This window comes from Phoxinus phoxinus (genome assembly GCF_949152265.1).
Source record: "Phoxinus phoxinus genome assembly, chromosome: 9".
Taxonomy (NCBI): Eukaryota; Metazoa; Chordata; class Actinopteri; order Cypriniformes; family Leuciscidae; genus Phoxinus; species Phoxinus phoxinus.
In genome coordinates, this window is record NC_136884.1 from 37,140,267 (window position 1) to 37,156,204 (window position 15,938).

The following is a 15,938-nucleotide window of genomic DNA, read 5'->3' on the forward strand; positions in this document are numbered from 1 at the left end:
GCAATAACAGCGCCAACTAATCGCAACAACCCAATCAGTGCGGGGGGAAATGTAATTGTGTAATGCCGACGATCTAGCGATATCCCAGCCATCGGTAAGCAGATCCATCCAACAAACCATCAATGCACTCTGTAGACCCCATATTATTCGACAGTTCATAAGTTTTCCTTTGGACATTCGCCAACTCCAAAGTAACAAAGCCAGCTTTATGGATATTGCTGGTGTGCTTGGAGTGGTCGGTGCTATAGACGGGACACATATTAAAATAATTGCACCACGTCAGGATGAGGACGTGTTTGTGAATAGAAAGAAAACCCACTCCATCAATACCCAGATTGTGTTCGATGCAAACTTCACAATTCTCGATGTTGTATCCCAGTGCCGAATTTCCCTTTTATGTTTTTTTTTCCAGCATAAAGTGGGCCAGCAGCAGTGACTGATCCTGCGTCAGTTGGGCTCTCTTTTCCGTTTTGGCGAGTTCATAATCCACCGTCATTCAACTATTACATTACTTCAATAGGAGCAACATTTCCTTGCTTTAAGTAGTCTATTTAGGCTAATAGGATGTCAATTAACCAAGCAAGTGTTAATGCAAGTGTAATTTTTCATTATTAGGCAAGTAGCGGTTTTCATTAGGGTATAGGCTACCTTGATTTAATTTAATTTAATTCACAACTTTTCTCTCTCTCTCTCTCTCTCTCTGCCTTTTTAGAATTACACTTCACTGGGGCCTGCACAAACATGTCATTATATATGCATTTCGATGACATTATTATTATTATTTTTGTGTAGGACACAGACATATTTAGATGTCGTAATTTCATGATTTGGTGCGTCTGTGTTATGGTTCGCATGATGGCCCTGTCATCTAACAACCAATCACCGTGATCATTGCGAGGAAGCTCATGCATGAGAATTGACGTCATCCATAGCAACGAAGACTCACTCTTAGTTTAGGAGTTGTCATTTTTCCTTACTAAGAGTAGGTCTGAAAGGCGTTGTGAATAACTTTTAAGAGAACACTCCTAGCTAAAATCTTTTAGTGCGATTTAGGAGTACTCCTAGTGGTAAGATAAAATTCTTTGTGAATACGGCCCCAGAGCATTAATTGTGGTTTTAAACTACTCTTTGTTGTCAGAACATATAATCCCAGCAAACACAGAACGTTGGCACAACGTACCCGACCTTCTAACAACGTTTTAACAACATGGCCAAAAGGTTGCTTTAACTACGTTGTGTGGTGAAGGTTGTTACAGCGTTGTCACAATGTTGACAACGCTGTACACATTATGCTTAATATTACTTTTTTTTCTTTTTTCTTTATTGCTTACAATTTCTGAAACTATGGCTCTATTTATGTAACTATTTCTTGAAACTCTACACACAAAACACACATACACAACATGCAAAACATTAGACATCTCTTGCAAACACTTAATTCAAAATTATTAACTCTATAATTGGTGAAATGGTGTTTTTGGTGGTGTTTTTGCATAGTAACTCTACACACAAACATCAAATGATTAGCCACATAAACACCAAAGTTGTGTATCTATAGCACTCAATTTATTTCTCGTGCCATTTATACGACAAAAATAGTTTTTGCGTGCATATAACGCACTGTAAACCCCTTGGGTAGGATTAGGGGTGTGTGGAGTGCGTGCATATTACACACCATAAAGTGCATATCATGTGCACGCAAAAACTACGTATCATGTGCACGCAAAAACTATCTCTGTCGTAAATGGCACGAGAAATAAAATTTGTGCTATACAGGTGCTGGTCTTATAATTACAATATCATGAAAACGTTTATTTATTTCAGTAATTCCATTCAAAAAGTGAAACTTGTATAATGTATACATTCATTACACACAGACTGATATATTTCAAGTGTTTATTTCTTTTAATTTCGATGGTTATAACTGACAACTAATGAAAACCCCAAATTCAGTATCTCAGAAAATTAGAATATTGTGAAAAGGTTCAATATTGAAGACACCTGGTGCCACACTCTAATCAGCTAATTAACTCAAAACACCTGCAAAGGCATTTAAATGGTCTCTCAGTCTAGTTCTGTAGGCTACACAATCATGGGGAAGACTGCGGACTTTACAGTTGTCCAAAAGACGACCATTGACACCTTGCGCAAGGAGAGCAAGACACAAAAGGTCATTGCTAAAGAGGCTGGCTGTTCACAGGGCTCTGTGTCCAAGCACATCAATAGAGAGGCGAAGGGAAGGAAAAGATAGTGGTGGGCAGAGGTGGGGGACTTGAGTCACATGACTTGACTCGAGTCTGACTCGAGTCACAATTTTCAGGACTTGCTTGATTAAATGATGAAAATGACTTGACTTGACTTTGACTTGACAATAAGTTACTTGAGACTTGACGTGGAAGACTCGACAATGACTTGAACTTATAATAAACAAACAGCAATAAAATTAATAATATTAAAAAAAATTGTGACGTCACGTCAGCGCCACTAATCACACAACGTCTGCGTCTGTGCCTTTAACGCTGCACAATTAAAACCGCGCCAAACATGACAGACAGTAGTCGAGCTCCACAAATAGTCTCGTTTGGCTATAAGAACTTTGAACTGGACTGTGCCAATAAAAAAATATTTGCCAGATGCAAAATATGCAACGCAAGAATCCGACACGACAACGTCAAATTTCATTCGACATTTCAAGAACCAGAAGGAAAGGTAAGAAAGTAATCTCTTTATAGTCAGTTTCACTAAGATCTATAACAATTACTAATGTAATGAATTAATCTTTTCTCTTTGTCATAATTTGGCCTTGGTTGCATATTATGTTTTTTTTCTTATTAAAAATGTGACCATTATCATTACTGATATGTCTCGTAAATAGATGTAGCCTATTGGGGAATTTGACTATAACAGTGGCGTACCCTGAATTTTAATGTTGATGAGCATCTTAAAATGAGCGAGCCGCTCTATATTACATGATGTAGGCTATAATGTCTGTATTAAATGTGCGCATTTTCAGTTGTGGACTGCGTGGGAAAGCATTGCGCTTATACCATACTGCATGACAGGCTAACATGGAGGCGCCGATGTGATCACTACAGGGTTCCAGACTGCGCATTTTTTGACAATGTGCGAGTTAGAATTTGATGTGGTCGCATTTGTGCGAGTGCATGGCCATGCACGCAGTTAAATTTGCGCGTGCACAACAGAACGCCGTTGTATCCGTAACTATTGCAGTCCGTAACTTTTTGTGTTCAAAATGAACAGAATTTATTAAATGAATGGGTACATCATGAATCCAATTTCCAAACCGTATTTTTGTCTTATCCTGAATCACTACAGTACGCCAATAATAAGTGTTTATTCTGTCTATTTTATCTCGGGCTCGGCTCGGCTGTGGAGGAGCACAGTGCTTGCGTGACTCGTCATAGACATCAACAGAGAGACGTAGCATTAGACTCTAAACGTTTTAACAACACTTTTTAATTTTATTTTCAAATATTAATGTAGCACAGATATGCATATGATTCATATATAGCAAATGTATAATGAATAAGATACATAATATGTATACACGTTCATCTTTTCTGTGCAAAAATAAATATGTATCGAAAAAATGTACCTGTATTTATTTTAGTACTATGACTTGACTTGAAACTTATCAGGACTTGACTTGACTTGCTTAGGGTGAACCCTTGATTTATCTGAACTGTGACTTGAGACTTGACTGAAGACTTGATGGTTAAGACTTGAGACTTGCTTAGACTTGACCATGTGTGACTTGTCCCCACCTCTGGTGGTGGGCAGCAGATAGAGGCTTCGTGAAACAATGAAACAGTTGAAGCAAATGTGCCATTGTGTCGAGGCTTCGAAACAATCGAAGTGACACCTTGTGGTCACTTGCAATTGTTGATCTGAAACCACCTTGACAAGAACCCACGAGGTCAAGATTCGTTGACTTCACTTTTATACAGTTGTGCGATTGTGTGGTCTGTTCCCGACCCTGTCAATCAAACGCTGATTCGGCGGACCATGCCACCTGTCGAAACACTCCGAAGGAAATCGCGGTCCAAGAGTCTAGAGGAAGAGAGGAGAGGAACAGAATCCACGTTGCTTGAAGTCCAGTGTAAAGTTTCCACAGTCAGTGATGGTTTGGGGTGCCATGTCATCTGCTGGTGTTGGTCCACTGTGTTTTCTGAGGTCCAAGGTCAACGCAGCCGTCTACCAGGAAGTTTTAGAGCACTTCATGCTTCCTGCTGCTGACCAACTTTATGGAAATGCAATTTCATTTTCCAACAGGACTTGGCACCTGCACACAGTGCCAAATCTACCAGTACCTGGTGTAAAGACCATGGTATCCCTTGTTCTTAATTGGCCAGCAAACTCGCCTGACCTTAACCCTATAGAAAATCTATGGGGTATTGTGAAGAGGAAGATGCGATACGACAGACCCAATAATGCAGAAGAGCTGAAGGGCACTATCAGAGCAACCTGGGCTCATAACACCTGAGCAGTGCCACAGACTGACCAACTCCATCATGCCGCATTGCTGCAGTAATTCAGGCAAAAGGAGCCCTAACTAAGTATTGAGTGCTGTACATGCTCATACTTTTCAGTTGGCCAGCATTTCTAAAAATCCTTTTTTTGTTTTGGTCTTAGGTAATATTCACATTTTCTGAGATACTGAATTTGGGATTTTCATTAGTTGTCAGTTATAATCATCAAAATTAAAAGAAATAAACATTTGAAATATATCAGTATGTGTGTAATGAATGAATATAATATACAAGTTTCACTTTTTGAATGGAATTACTGAATTAAATCAACTTTTTCATGATATTTTAATTATATGACCAGCATCTGTAGATACGCACTTTCATGAGATCGTGGTGGGCTTTAACAAGGAGCAGTGGGTCCGAAATTTTAGGATGAGCAAGCCAACCTTTGATATGTTGTCAATGTCTGTCCTCATTTTTCTCCTACAACGACACAACGTTTCGTCAGGCAATCCGTCCCTTTGCAGATTCTCTCGTCATTAAACCGTGTATACGTAGCCTAATGCCTCAGAAAATCAGATCTAATTCTGAAGCTGTGGCATTATTTATAAAGATGACTTTATTGTAGCCTATTTGAAGCACAATATATTGATGCCATTAGCACACTTAAAGATTACTTGGAATGCCATTGCAATGTGTTTAAAATCCCTAAAAGTTTGTTATCAGTATAATATTAATGTATGTTCAACACTCGTACAGTGTAATTGATATGCAATTGTAATATCACCAAAATACATTTGAAGTTTATGCTGAGTGAATTCTGCATTTCAAACCTTAAATACAAGAGTATATTTAAAGTATACTTGTAATAGTTCCACTTTAGCACAAGCAAGTATATTAAATACAACTTTAGTTGCACTTCAGTACTGCTTTTGTACAACTAAAATGCATTTTTAGTACAAAATGAGTTCCAATTTAGCAGACTTTAAGTATACCAATTTATAGCACAAATACATTTAGTTATACTAATAGTTATAAATTGTGCTTAAGTATACTATTTTTTCACTAGGGAATTTACACCATTTAATTTGAATGTGCTCCAACAGTGACCGCTGTCTTCATATTGCTGGTCAACCACACTACAGTCACAGTGAATTAAGCATTACCTTGCTTGTGATTGTTCTCCAGCTGCTCAGCCAGACTATTCTGGTTTATCTTCTTCAGGATCTTCACTGTGATCTTCACAGCTTCTTCTCGTCCAAAACACTCCACCATCTTATCCACAGTTTTCAACTTATCTGAATTCTCCATTTCACACTTTTTTATACACTCATGATCATTCTCTAAGTGCCACTGAAACTTCTTTAGATCAGCTTCTTCCAGGTCCATCAGTGAGTTTAAAAGCAGCTCTTTAACAGACAACATTGTCCTTCACAGATTCACAGCTGCACATCTGCAGGACAAAGAGAAAAAGATCTGAAGTAGTTCCACTCCTCACATTTGGACCTAAGCACTCAAATGTAATTTGGGTTATGAAATGAAGCTGTGATCAGATCAGGACTCTCACAGAAAACTCATCCAAACTCTTCATTTAAAGAAATCCTATAATGCTCATTTTTACAAGATAATATAATAATTCAAGTTAATACGAGCCTCAGCTTATAATATAGTTTGACACAGAATGTTTCTGTGGACAGACTGAATTATGATTACTCTTACGTGATCTAAATGAATGATTTGAAATAAAGTTTGTGAGATTAATGTGTTTTTATGAAGAGAGAATTGAGATACTGTCTGATTTGAGAGACATATGAGGCTTGAGAAAGCTGTGTTGATCAAATCTGCTAAAATTACTGTAAAAGAGCAAATATTGCGAGTTTTGTTTGCAATCTAAAAAGTTATACAGAATGTGTCTGTCAATGCTGTTTGATAAGTCTAGATCAATGTGAATGGATTCATGGCACTGTTAAGTCTATATATGTTAAAATCTATATATGTCAGTATATTATGAAGTAGTATTTACTAACCATGAATAATGATGGTGAAGATGTTTCTTGTTCCTCCGCTGAACTTGAACTGTCTTGAGCAGATGTTGCTTTGAAAGTCCTTTCAGTTCTGCGTTTTCATAAAGGACTGTGAGAACTTTGGAACTTAAACCGATTAAACCAGAACTTTTTCAGAAAACTAGTAGAAATTTAATTTTTTCAAAAGGATTTGTGACAAAAGTCTGTAGGTAAAAGTTTTCTTCTAAGTGGAAAGTTTTTGTCTTCAATATAATTGCATATGTTTGTGTGACAGGATGTGAACCGATAACCTATTTACACTGAAGTGTTTCCTGTCTAGGGCATGGGTTGAGAGATGTTTTTCTCACCACGGTATAGATCTTTAACTAAATTAGCTTAACAGGAAACAGCAGAGTGTGGTGTCAGTGATGCACATAAAGCCACTGGGTGAGACTGTCCTTCTCTGCAGAAAACTGTCTGTATGCAGACCCAGATTAAGATTTCAGAGGCCCCTGGCCTGGGCACATTCTCCTGGCCCAAACACACACACACACAAAGTTTTATCTAGGAATTATAGGGTGATTTACACTGACATCAACACCTGTAGATAGTCTCCATCATACAGGATTTACACCACATAATTGCAACAATGCTTTCCTGGACCAGCAGTAACAATATCAAGACATTTCCCTGCATAGTTTAACACACACACACACACACACACACACACACACACACACACACACACACACACACACATACACACATACTTGCTTTTGCTACTGGGTGGGGACACATGACTACATGCAGCCTGGTGGGAACCACCCTTTCTGAGTGGTCTATAGACAAGGCAGAAACTGATCCACACTCCATTTACAACTGTTATAGCAGCTATCACTTGTAATCTTGAGGCTGAGCCCCAGAAGACTGACCTGAAATTTTACCAACTGCTGGGGACCCCGTCAGGTAGAAGGTCCTGGAGGGGACCTGTGACATAATGTTTTCATATGCTAATTAATGACATCACTGTGTGTGTTTAAAAGGTTACCAATGGGGACCTCACCCCAAACTTCTTAAATTAACATCATACAGCTCAACAGGTGCTCCCAGCTACCACTAAGGTTGCCAACCAGTCCATACTAACCGGGATATACCGTATTTTGGGCTTAATTTGTGTCCTGTATGTGCCCTCCCACGCTAACCAGTGACTGATAAAACTGCAGCAGTGCTGATCACTACACCTGTCATCATGCAGTCACAGCCACCCTCATGCTGTATACTTTATCAAAATCAGAATTGTTATCATAACTGTTTGAGAAAGGCAGTATAATCCACTGACAACTTCTCGCTCCCACCTCACTGTAAGCGATGTTTGCGTTAAGACCAATTCTGCCTGTATTCATTTTAGGAAATCAGTTTTGGCAAATACAAACAATGTGATTATTTTTCTTGAGTACAACATCCAGCCGTGCAAGAAAACATGCAATCTACGTTGGACGTGATTAATAAGGTAAGCCATCGTTCACTTATGTTGTAAAATGGAGAAAGAGAGAAAGAAATAACATTTGAGTAGCATATTCTTTTCCTTGGACCTTAATCTTGAATATAAGCACAACTGTTCCATATTTTTCGTTTCTGCAGTAGGCAAACCTAGCTACCACTAATCACATTCGTATTGCAAATACATTCAAATCCAAATCAATTGCATTCAAATAAATTGTTCTTTGACAAAAGTAGTTCTGACTAAACTTTATTTGTCATTTCTCTTATTTGACAAACATTTTGGCTTTGTGCAGCAGTTGAACAGTAGAAATATTGAACACATTTGACTAAAGTTCTTTTGTCTAAACCGACAATAAAGTTTTTGCAAAAACAAATTATTCCATTTTTTTTTAATTTTCAAAAATCATGTTGTGGTGTTAGTTAACTGTATTTCTTTAAACTATAGTTGGGTTACATGATTTTTGAAAGTTGTCAAAAACAGTTATGTTTTTTAAATATACTCTTCAGGTTAAACTCAATTTTCCTTATAGCAATAATTTTTTTCAGGAGAAGAGAAGAGAAGAGAAGAGAAGTCCAAATGCAAAAACTTTAAAGAGATCTCACTGTACAAATACAAGTGCAAAAACTTCTCGAACAAAAACAGCAAAAAATTATCTTTTAGCACCTAGTGCTTGACTTTCCTGAACAAGAAAAACTGCCCTGAGACATGATTATTTATTTTTTTCTTTTCTCACATTCCCTCTTGAATGCTGTGATTCGGTTCTTGATATAGAACTTGACTGATTCCCAGGTTCTGTGTTTGAGTAATACCGGCGCTGACCTGATGCAGTCTTCACACTGCCTTTTCCCCGGTACCCTGCCAGATGCGATGCAGTTCAATAATTTGTTCTCGACTGCCTTCACCTCCTCTTCTGTCCACTTTCTTTTTGGGCATCTTGACACACCTAAAAATGACAGTAATTTTACCTCAACTTTCAAGAGACGGTGTTTCACCTTACCTTAAAAGGCTGAGTGTAGAGTAAACAACAGAGGTAATGTACACTAGAACATCTGCATTCAATACCAAGTAGAGGAGTACCAGACATTACTCTTGAGACCTATGAGATTTTACTTTCTGTACAATGTAGCTCCTAGCTAGGTCACCAAGACATAGGTTAATAACAAGAAAATTGTACATTTAACTAGATTAACAGGAGCACTTTTAAACAATCTCCATCACAGATTTTTGAAAATGTGTAATGTAGTTGTATGTGAATGTATACTGACCACACATCATCAATAAATAAAAAGTTGACTCTGTTTAAGTTGTTTTTAGACTGAATCCTATTTCGCAAAGTTCAGAGGCCACAAGGTAATAGATACGCATAATGTCTGCCTACGTTCTGCATGGACATCCCACAAAAACTTAAAGCCCCAGACACTATGAGTGCTTGTCAATATCATTCCTCGTTTTCTCGGTCCTCCATCCTATGACCCAGAAACCGATCGAGTTCAGCCATCTTGTAGGACATCTCAATTCTCGAATTGCACCGCGAGGATCGAGGAGTGAGGAGGCTTCCTGAGCGAGGATACGTGGGTCTATCCTATGCGGAAGTGTTTTATCGACTAAACGTGACGCACTCCTCCCCCTTCAGATATGTCATAGTAATTTACCTTTATATTTTCCCTTTGCAGTGTAAATAATGTCATATATTTAAACTGGGCATCTTGCTTTGTTAATAATTATTATGAATGCCTTAAATAACTAACTTTAACAACATAAGGGCAGATCCCTTTAGCGCAGCTGATGACGCTTTGAAGTGACGCTTGAGTGGTCAAGAATATTCCAATATTCCTCCGTCCTCATTTCCTTTCCCTAAATCCTTCTCTCGCGAGGAAAGGAAGCAAGGAAATGGAAACGAGGATGCAAAAATAAGAAAGGAAAAGCACCCTAGAACTCATTTGTGTGGATAACCAATCACAACAGACTGGGCCATCTAACCAATCAGAGAGCAGAGCAAGTTAGCAGTGCAGTCGTAACTCTTTACCTGAACTTGAAGGACTCTCTCTCTCCTTTGCCGAGAAGGAACATTCTTCTGGAATATAAAACAAATAACCATTTCAAAATTTTGCTTCACTGTAAACAAAAGCTTCAATAATGATGATTATTAATCATCATTATTGAAAAGAAAAGGTTTGACTTTACCTGTAGATGATGAAGGGGCCTGATGACTCGAAGACTTGCTACCAACTGAAGATGAAGGGGCCTGATGACTCGAAGACTTGCTGCCAACTGAAGATTTATCTGAAGGGAAGAAAATAAGACTTAAGAACTTTACACCATTATTAGCATCAGACAATGGGATAGTGACCCCCGACATTATCTTCTCAACTTTAAAAGAACTAAGGAAAGGTTTTGAGCAGCGGAGTTGCCAAAGCCTGCTTGAATGCTGTAGGAAATGTTCCAGAAAAAAATGAAACATCACGTTTGATTGTTGTCACAATGGTAAAAGTTATGGCTAGTAAGAATGGGGTCCAGAGGACATGCAGTAGGATGGGCACAAATCAGTGAGCAAATGATGGAAGTGATGAGCAGGGAACTAGTTACTATCGGTTGCCCTTTTTTTCAGTCAAGAAAAAAAAAAAAGCAATTACTACTTTCAGATGGTGCCAGTCACCCATGGGTGAGGCTGGTTGAGTGAGCAGGTTTGGTGAATAGAGGACAGTCTGTCCACACATAGCTCTGTCCAGAGCTCAGTGTAGAGCAGAGGTGACCAGTGAGAAGTGGGTGGGAGACAGGATTAGGTTTGGGAATCGAAAATCGATTCCGATTCTGAAATCGGATACTTATTATAAAATTAAAATTTCGATTCCTGAGTGAATTTTTTCATCTAGTGATCTGCCAGGACCTTATGTGGTAATCTAAACATCAGTCTACAAGATAAATCGCATTTTATAATGGATGCTCACCCATAGAGGTGGATCTTGTAAGGGTCAGTGGTGTTTATGCACATATCATAAACATTTATAATGTATTTACTGTATTTTTAATTTATGTTTATTTTATAATAAATACAAACAGTAGATATTCAGTCACTTAAGAAAGAGTACAATGACGTTGTGAAGAATGTCTGAATTAAATAATTTAGGTGCTTAAAATCTGTGTATGGACATGTTAAAAAGTTAGAGCAGAGGGTTTTCTTTTAAATTCAAAAGTATAGCTTTAATTTAAAGTCTGTTTGATTTTTTTTTTATAACATGCAGGAGAAAAATAAAAAGGCAAAACAAATGTTTAAGTTAATAAAAAAGGTTAAAAAATAAACACCTTTAGAGGAAATTTCAGGCATAGGGGGCCTTGCAAAATTTACCCGAAAAGAAGGGGGGTCCTGGTATAAAAAGTTGAGAACCCCTGTAATAAAATATGTTGCAAGCAAGCACTGAAAATAAACATGTGTGATATATTAATGTTTGACTTTTGTGGTTGTTTTTTTACTAAAGTGGAATCGGAATCGATCAAATTCAAACGATACCCAACCCTCGACAGGATGAAGCAGAAATTAACCATTAGTGGTGGAACAAGACTGTTCAGCATACAGTGAACTGAATGAAACCATGTTTAGAGGTGTGACCATTAAACATTCAGTGGCACAGCTTTGGTGAGAATGACACCAAGTTCTTTACCTGCTTTGTGAGTCAGGTGACTGCAGACCTGTTTTAGGTCACATAAGCATATCAGGGACAGCCACAGATACTTTATAATACAAATAGCAAAATCTAAATAAACGTTATGTCACTTGTGGTAAATTAAGGAATTCACATCAAATCACAGATGACCTTACCTATGGATGTTAAAGAGGACTGATGGCGCTTTTTTGGCGGTGGCATTTCACTCTCACTTTCTGCATCCTCACTTTCAGAAGCTTCAGTTTCTACATTCACTTTCTCTGCAAAAAAGAAAATAATGTAGAAAAGCATTTGTTTCCATGCTTCTTTGTAATGGAACTAAACAGTGGCAATATAAAATGTGTAGGAGCAACAATGTCATGTTTTCTTACCATAAGGATCAATGTTCATTTCATCAAGGTTTTTCCCCTTGAATTCCGATACTCTTCCCTGTTCAAGGGCCATCAGCACCTTGCTGATCTTTGCAAGTTGTAAAGTTCCTTCAGGTAACCGGTAAAACTTTCTATGGACCCTTATATCATGTCCCATTAAATCCGCTAATTGGTCCAACTCAGTATCTTTCAGATTCAGGACTTTAGAGAGCGTTGCAATGTGTTTTCGCAGCTTTGTGGATGATAACGTCTTTGGGTGTTTGGCTCCACACTGATGGGCAACCTTCCTGATGCAATCTGTGCCTTTGTAGTATGATGTCTCTGTCATGGGTATAGCAAAAAAAAAGAAATTTTCATCCAGTACTCCACAGGCTTGACGATTCTTCACAAGTAGCTCCATGGAATCTAGCATACTTGGGGTCAGGAGTATTGGCACCTTTCTGTCACGCTTGCCTCTTATTTCGACGCGCTGGAAATGTTGACAGAGCTTCTGCTCAACTTCAGATAGAGCATCAGCAACATCTGAATGTAAATCAGATGTGTTTCGGAGAAGATATGAATTCAGCCTCATTTTCGAAACTTCTCCTGCTCTCCTGCGATTAAAGACAATTACATCGCACAGAGTTACTTGGGCAAGATTTGTCCAGTTCTTCTGACTTTTTTCAAGTTTGAGGTTTTCTTTGTATAGTTCAGTTTGATTGCTGAGATACATGTGCATTTTTTTAACATCCTCTGTAAAAGGGAGAAGTTCAGGAGAGTTCCACTTTGCTTCGTTAAGCATCTTCAAGGCTGAGGCAGACACCAATTCATTCCATTTTGTCGAATACATGTGCTGAAACATTTTGACATTTTCTACATCGTTTTCATCTCCTGCGATCATTGCTTCACATTCTGCAATATCGGACATTTTCTTTAGGTTGTGCCCCAGTTTTAACGCCAAAGATGGAATTCCAAAGACCTCATCTTCATTTCTGAATCCTGATGTCTCTTTAACTGCCTTGATAACGTGATGGAAGTTTGCAGGTATGAAAAAGTCTTTTATACTCTGCAGCTTTCCCATTTTCCTCGCACTGACCAACAGCCTACCAGCCTCGCGCATTTTAGTTCTAATGTATTCGTGCTTGGTTTTGTCGTTGCCCATCTTGTTACACAGGTGTTCTCCAAATTTGATGATGCACGTATCACTTTTAACAGCACATGTTACTTCATCTTGCTTCATGTCACTGATCAGCTTCCATAGTTTTTTTGCTACTCCTTCAGGAACAGGCTCAGCATAAGCACAGAGTGCCTGAACTCTGGATCTACCTGGTTTTGTGACCTGGCACTTCCTGGCCAAGTTGCACCTTGACATATGCCTCCAAAGTGCTTTTCTCCTGAACAGCCCTAGGCAGTTTAAACAGTGCATGTAGTCCTTCACATTAACTTGTTTCGCACTGGATTGTTGACGGGGCACCAACACTCCTTTACCAGATTTAAGAACATCTGTGTTGTGTGCACGGTTCCCTTTGTTCCTCAAAAGGTCAAGATTGATCCTCCTTTCTTTAGACCCCTTTGGTTAAGAAAGAGCTTTTGCTACATCCACTTCGTTCTTATGAACTTGGGCCAAGTGTCTTGCCATTTTACAGAATGGTTTGGAGCAGTAAAAGCAATACTGCTTTTTGTTGTACATTCTTTGGCCATATGCAGTCTTTTTTTATTTCATCACTGAAACCTCACTACAGCTGTTACTGTCTAGATTAGCCGTTGTCTCCTTATCTCCAAGTTGAGAACATTCTTTGTCTGCATTATCAATATTGTCAGAAAGACTCCCAGATTCTTTTGAATCTGTCTCTGAATTAGGGACATATTTGTCTCCGCTGTCAATGCTGCTTTCATCTGAAGTGGATCTGAGGTTTAGTGAGCTCTTTGTAAGCTGTAAATACCAAATTTATAATAAGTATTAATAAGCATAAATTCACACAATATTGTTTCAGTTGCACGTTTATGTTACCTCATCTAGTTTATGGATTTATTAAAAGGTTAACAATTATAAGCTTAATAAACACCAAAGACTGAATATAAACTCGCCCTGTGTACCTTAAGAAAACTGGTAACAAAAACCTACTCCCCAGTATTATAAATGGAGAAATTCCTATTATTAATCCAAAAATTCCAATTTGCAATAAAGAAACATTAAAACAACTGAAAAAAAACTACTTTACTAATTCATCTGTAAGTAGTAAGTTACTTCAAGTAACTTAACTCTTCAAATTAAACTCTTTATTCTTTGAAATTGACATGTACTTAATGTTGTTTAAGCTTTGACAAAAAGGACCTTATGCATATAAATGCTCATAGACATGATAAAAAATGGGACCATTAACAACCTCAGCAATACAACTGATACTGTAGACTAAATGTAAACTTAAGACAAAATGATCAGCACACGCATGTTAGATAAGAAACTTACAAATGTGCTGTCAGTCCTCTTTAACTCTGGGATATCACAGGCTCTTGGTGAAACAGAAGAACTGGGCACTTCTAGTATCACTGACTACGTTTACATGCTGTTAAAATTCGGGTTATGGTCGGGTTAAGGTCACTATTCGGGTTTCTGAAACATTCGGGATAACCCGTTTACATGCGTGAGCAGAGAGAGTTACTCCTGTATACATGGAATGTGTAATCAGTCGCCAATATCCCGATGTAAACGGCGACGCACGGTTAGCGTCTGGACGTACGGACAACATTAAGACGCAATGCGTCATTTCCGATTCTTTTTTCTGTATCCAAAGACAACAACAACAACAGCAGCAGCGCGCGGATAATGAATAGTTTGGGGCAGATAGTGATAGTCTTTGTTTGCGCTTTGGCGCTGGTACTGATCCACCAGCAGCACTGACACTACTGTGCCTCGTGGTCTTTATTAATAGAAGGAGAGAAATTGAGCAAGAGATAAGAATTGTAGCTGGAGCTGTGCCACACATATAAAGAAATTGGTCTCCTCCTCGCTCCAAAAGTGTGGTACTGTGCTGCGTCTCGCCATGTTAACCTCGACTTGTTTACTTCCGCTATACTGCACGCAGGTTTTTTTATGCGCTGTCTCTACTCAAAAGACCAAGATTCCTTGCGAATAGAACATGCGCAGAACACACATTTTGATGGGGATATGCCGAAACGCGTTTACAAGACCAAATATTCGGGTTAGAAAAGGGGTACCCCAGATATAATATCCCGGTTTTTAAAAACCGGGATATGAGCATATCTGGGTTTTTGCCGGTGTTTACATGGCCGTGCGCGACTGGGTTATTGCTAATATCCCGGTTTTGAACGGGTTATTGGCTGCATGTAAACGTAGTCACTGTATCTGCATCACTGTCCGTGTCCTGGACAAACATACATATAGTCAAATATATTTTTAGAGATGCACCGATTACAATTTTCTAGGCCGATTCCGATTTTTCATTGAGTTTGACCTGCCTATACCGATTTTAGCCGATTCCAATAAAAAGTTTTCTAATCACTTTACAGCACACACACATTTATTTTCGATCTTTTCTTTAACGATTTCACGCGTAAGTTTAACATTTTCTCAATGACACCCCCACCCCCAGAGTGAGTTTTTTTCAAGGCGAACGTTACCTTTAATGTTTCCATGGCGACGCGTCACACGATCATAGACTGTAAAAAAAGACGCGATACACCACAGCCACAATAATACTGTATGACAGATGTGTCGCTTTTATTTCGCTTTTCCTTTTTTATTCAAAATATTCACAAAAAGCCTATCTGATATTCCGATTCTCAAATACATGTAAGTGAGTTATCATCGGCAGTTCCATGGTATCATCATCAGTTCCATGGTCCGGCATGTCCGCGCTACCTCAGGTAAAGGTATGGTGCGCACTCACTGCTTTCCTGGTGCTCGT

The 15,938-nt window shown here is 38.5% G+C and overlaps 2 protein-coding genes across 3 annotated transcripts in view; both read right to left on the reverse strand.

The window, feature by feature from the left end:
- Nucleotides 1-6,881, reverse strand: part of LOC307004128 (NACHT, LRR and PYD domains-containing protein 3-like) — a 64,040-nt gene extending 57,159 nt beyond the window's left edge. The window contains exons 1-2 of one of the 2 annotated variants that reach the window (XM_079623084.1): nt 6,518-6,881; nt 5,657-5,935 (exon numbers count right to left, since the gene is read on the reverse strand). In XM_079623084.1, coding sequence (XP_079479210.1) covers nt 5,657-5,915 — 259 coding nt within the window. In that variant the 5' untranslated portion in view covers nt 5,916-5,935; nt 6,518-6,881. Of the gene's footprint in view, nt 1-5,656; nt 5,944-6,517 lie in introns of both variants that reach the window. The other variant, XM_079623083.1, reaches the window with a different exon arrangement.
- Nucleotides 6,882-8,415: 1,534 nt separating this feature from the next.
- Nucleotides 8,416-14,339, reverse strand: LOC307004373 (uncharacterized protein). The gene is made up of 5 exons (XM_079623519.1): nt 12,031-14,339; nt 11,815-11,919; nt 10,182-10,280; nt 10,024-10,071; nt 8,416-8,940 (listed from the first exon to the last, which is right to left on the reverse strand). The coding sequence occupies exons 1-5, from the start codon at nt 13,433-13,435 to the stop codon at nt 8,711-8,713; spliced, it is 1,887 nt and encodes a 628-aa protein (XP_079479645.1). The 5' UTR covers nt 13,436-14,339; the 3' UTR covers nt 8,416-8,710.
- Between the last annotated feature and the right edge of the window lie 1,599 nt (nt 14,340-15,938).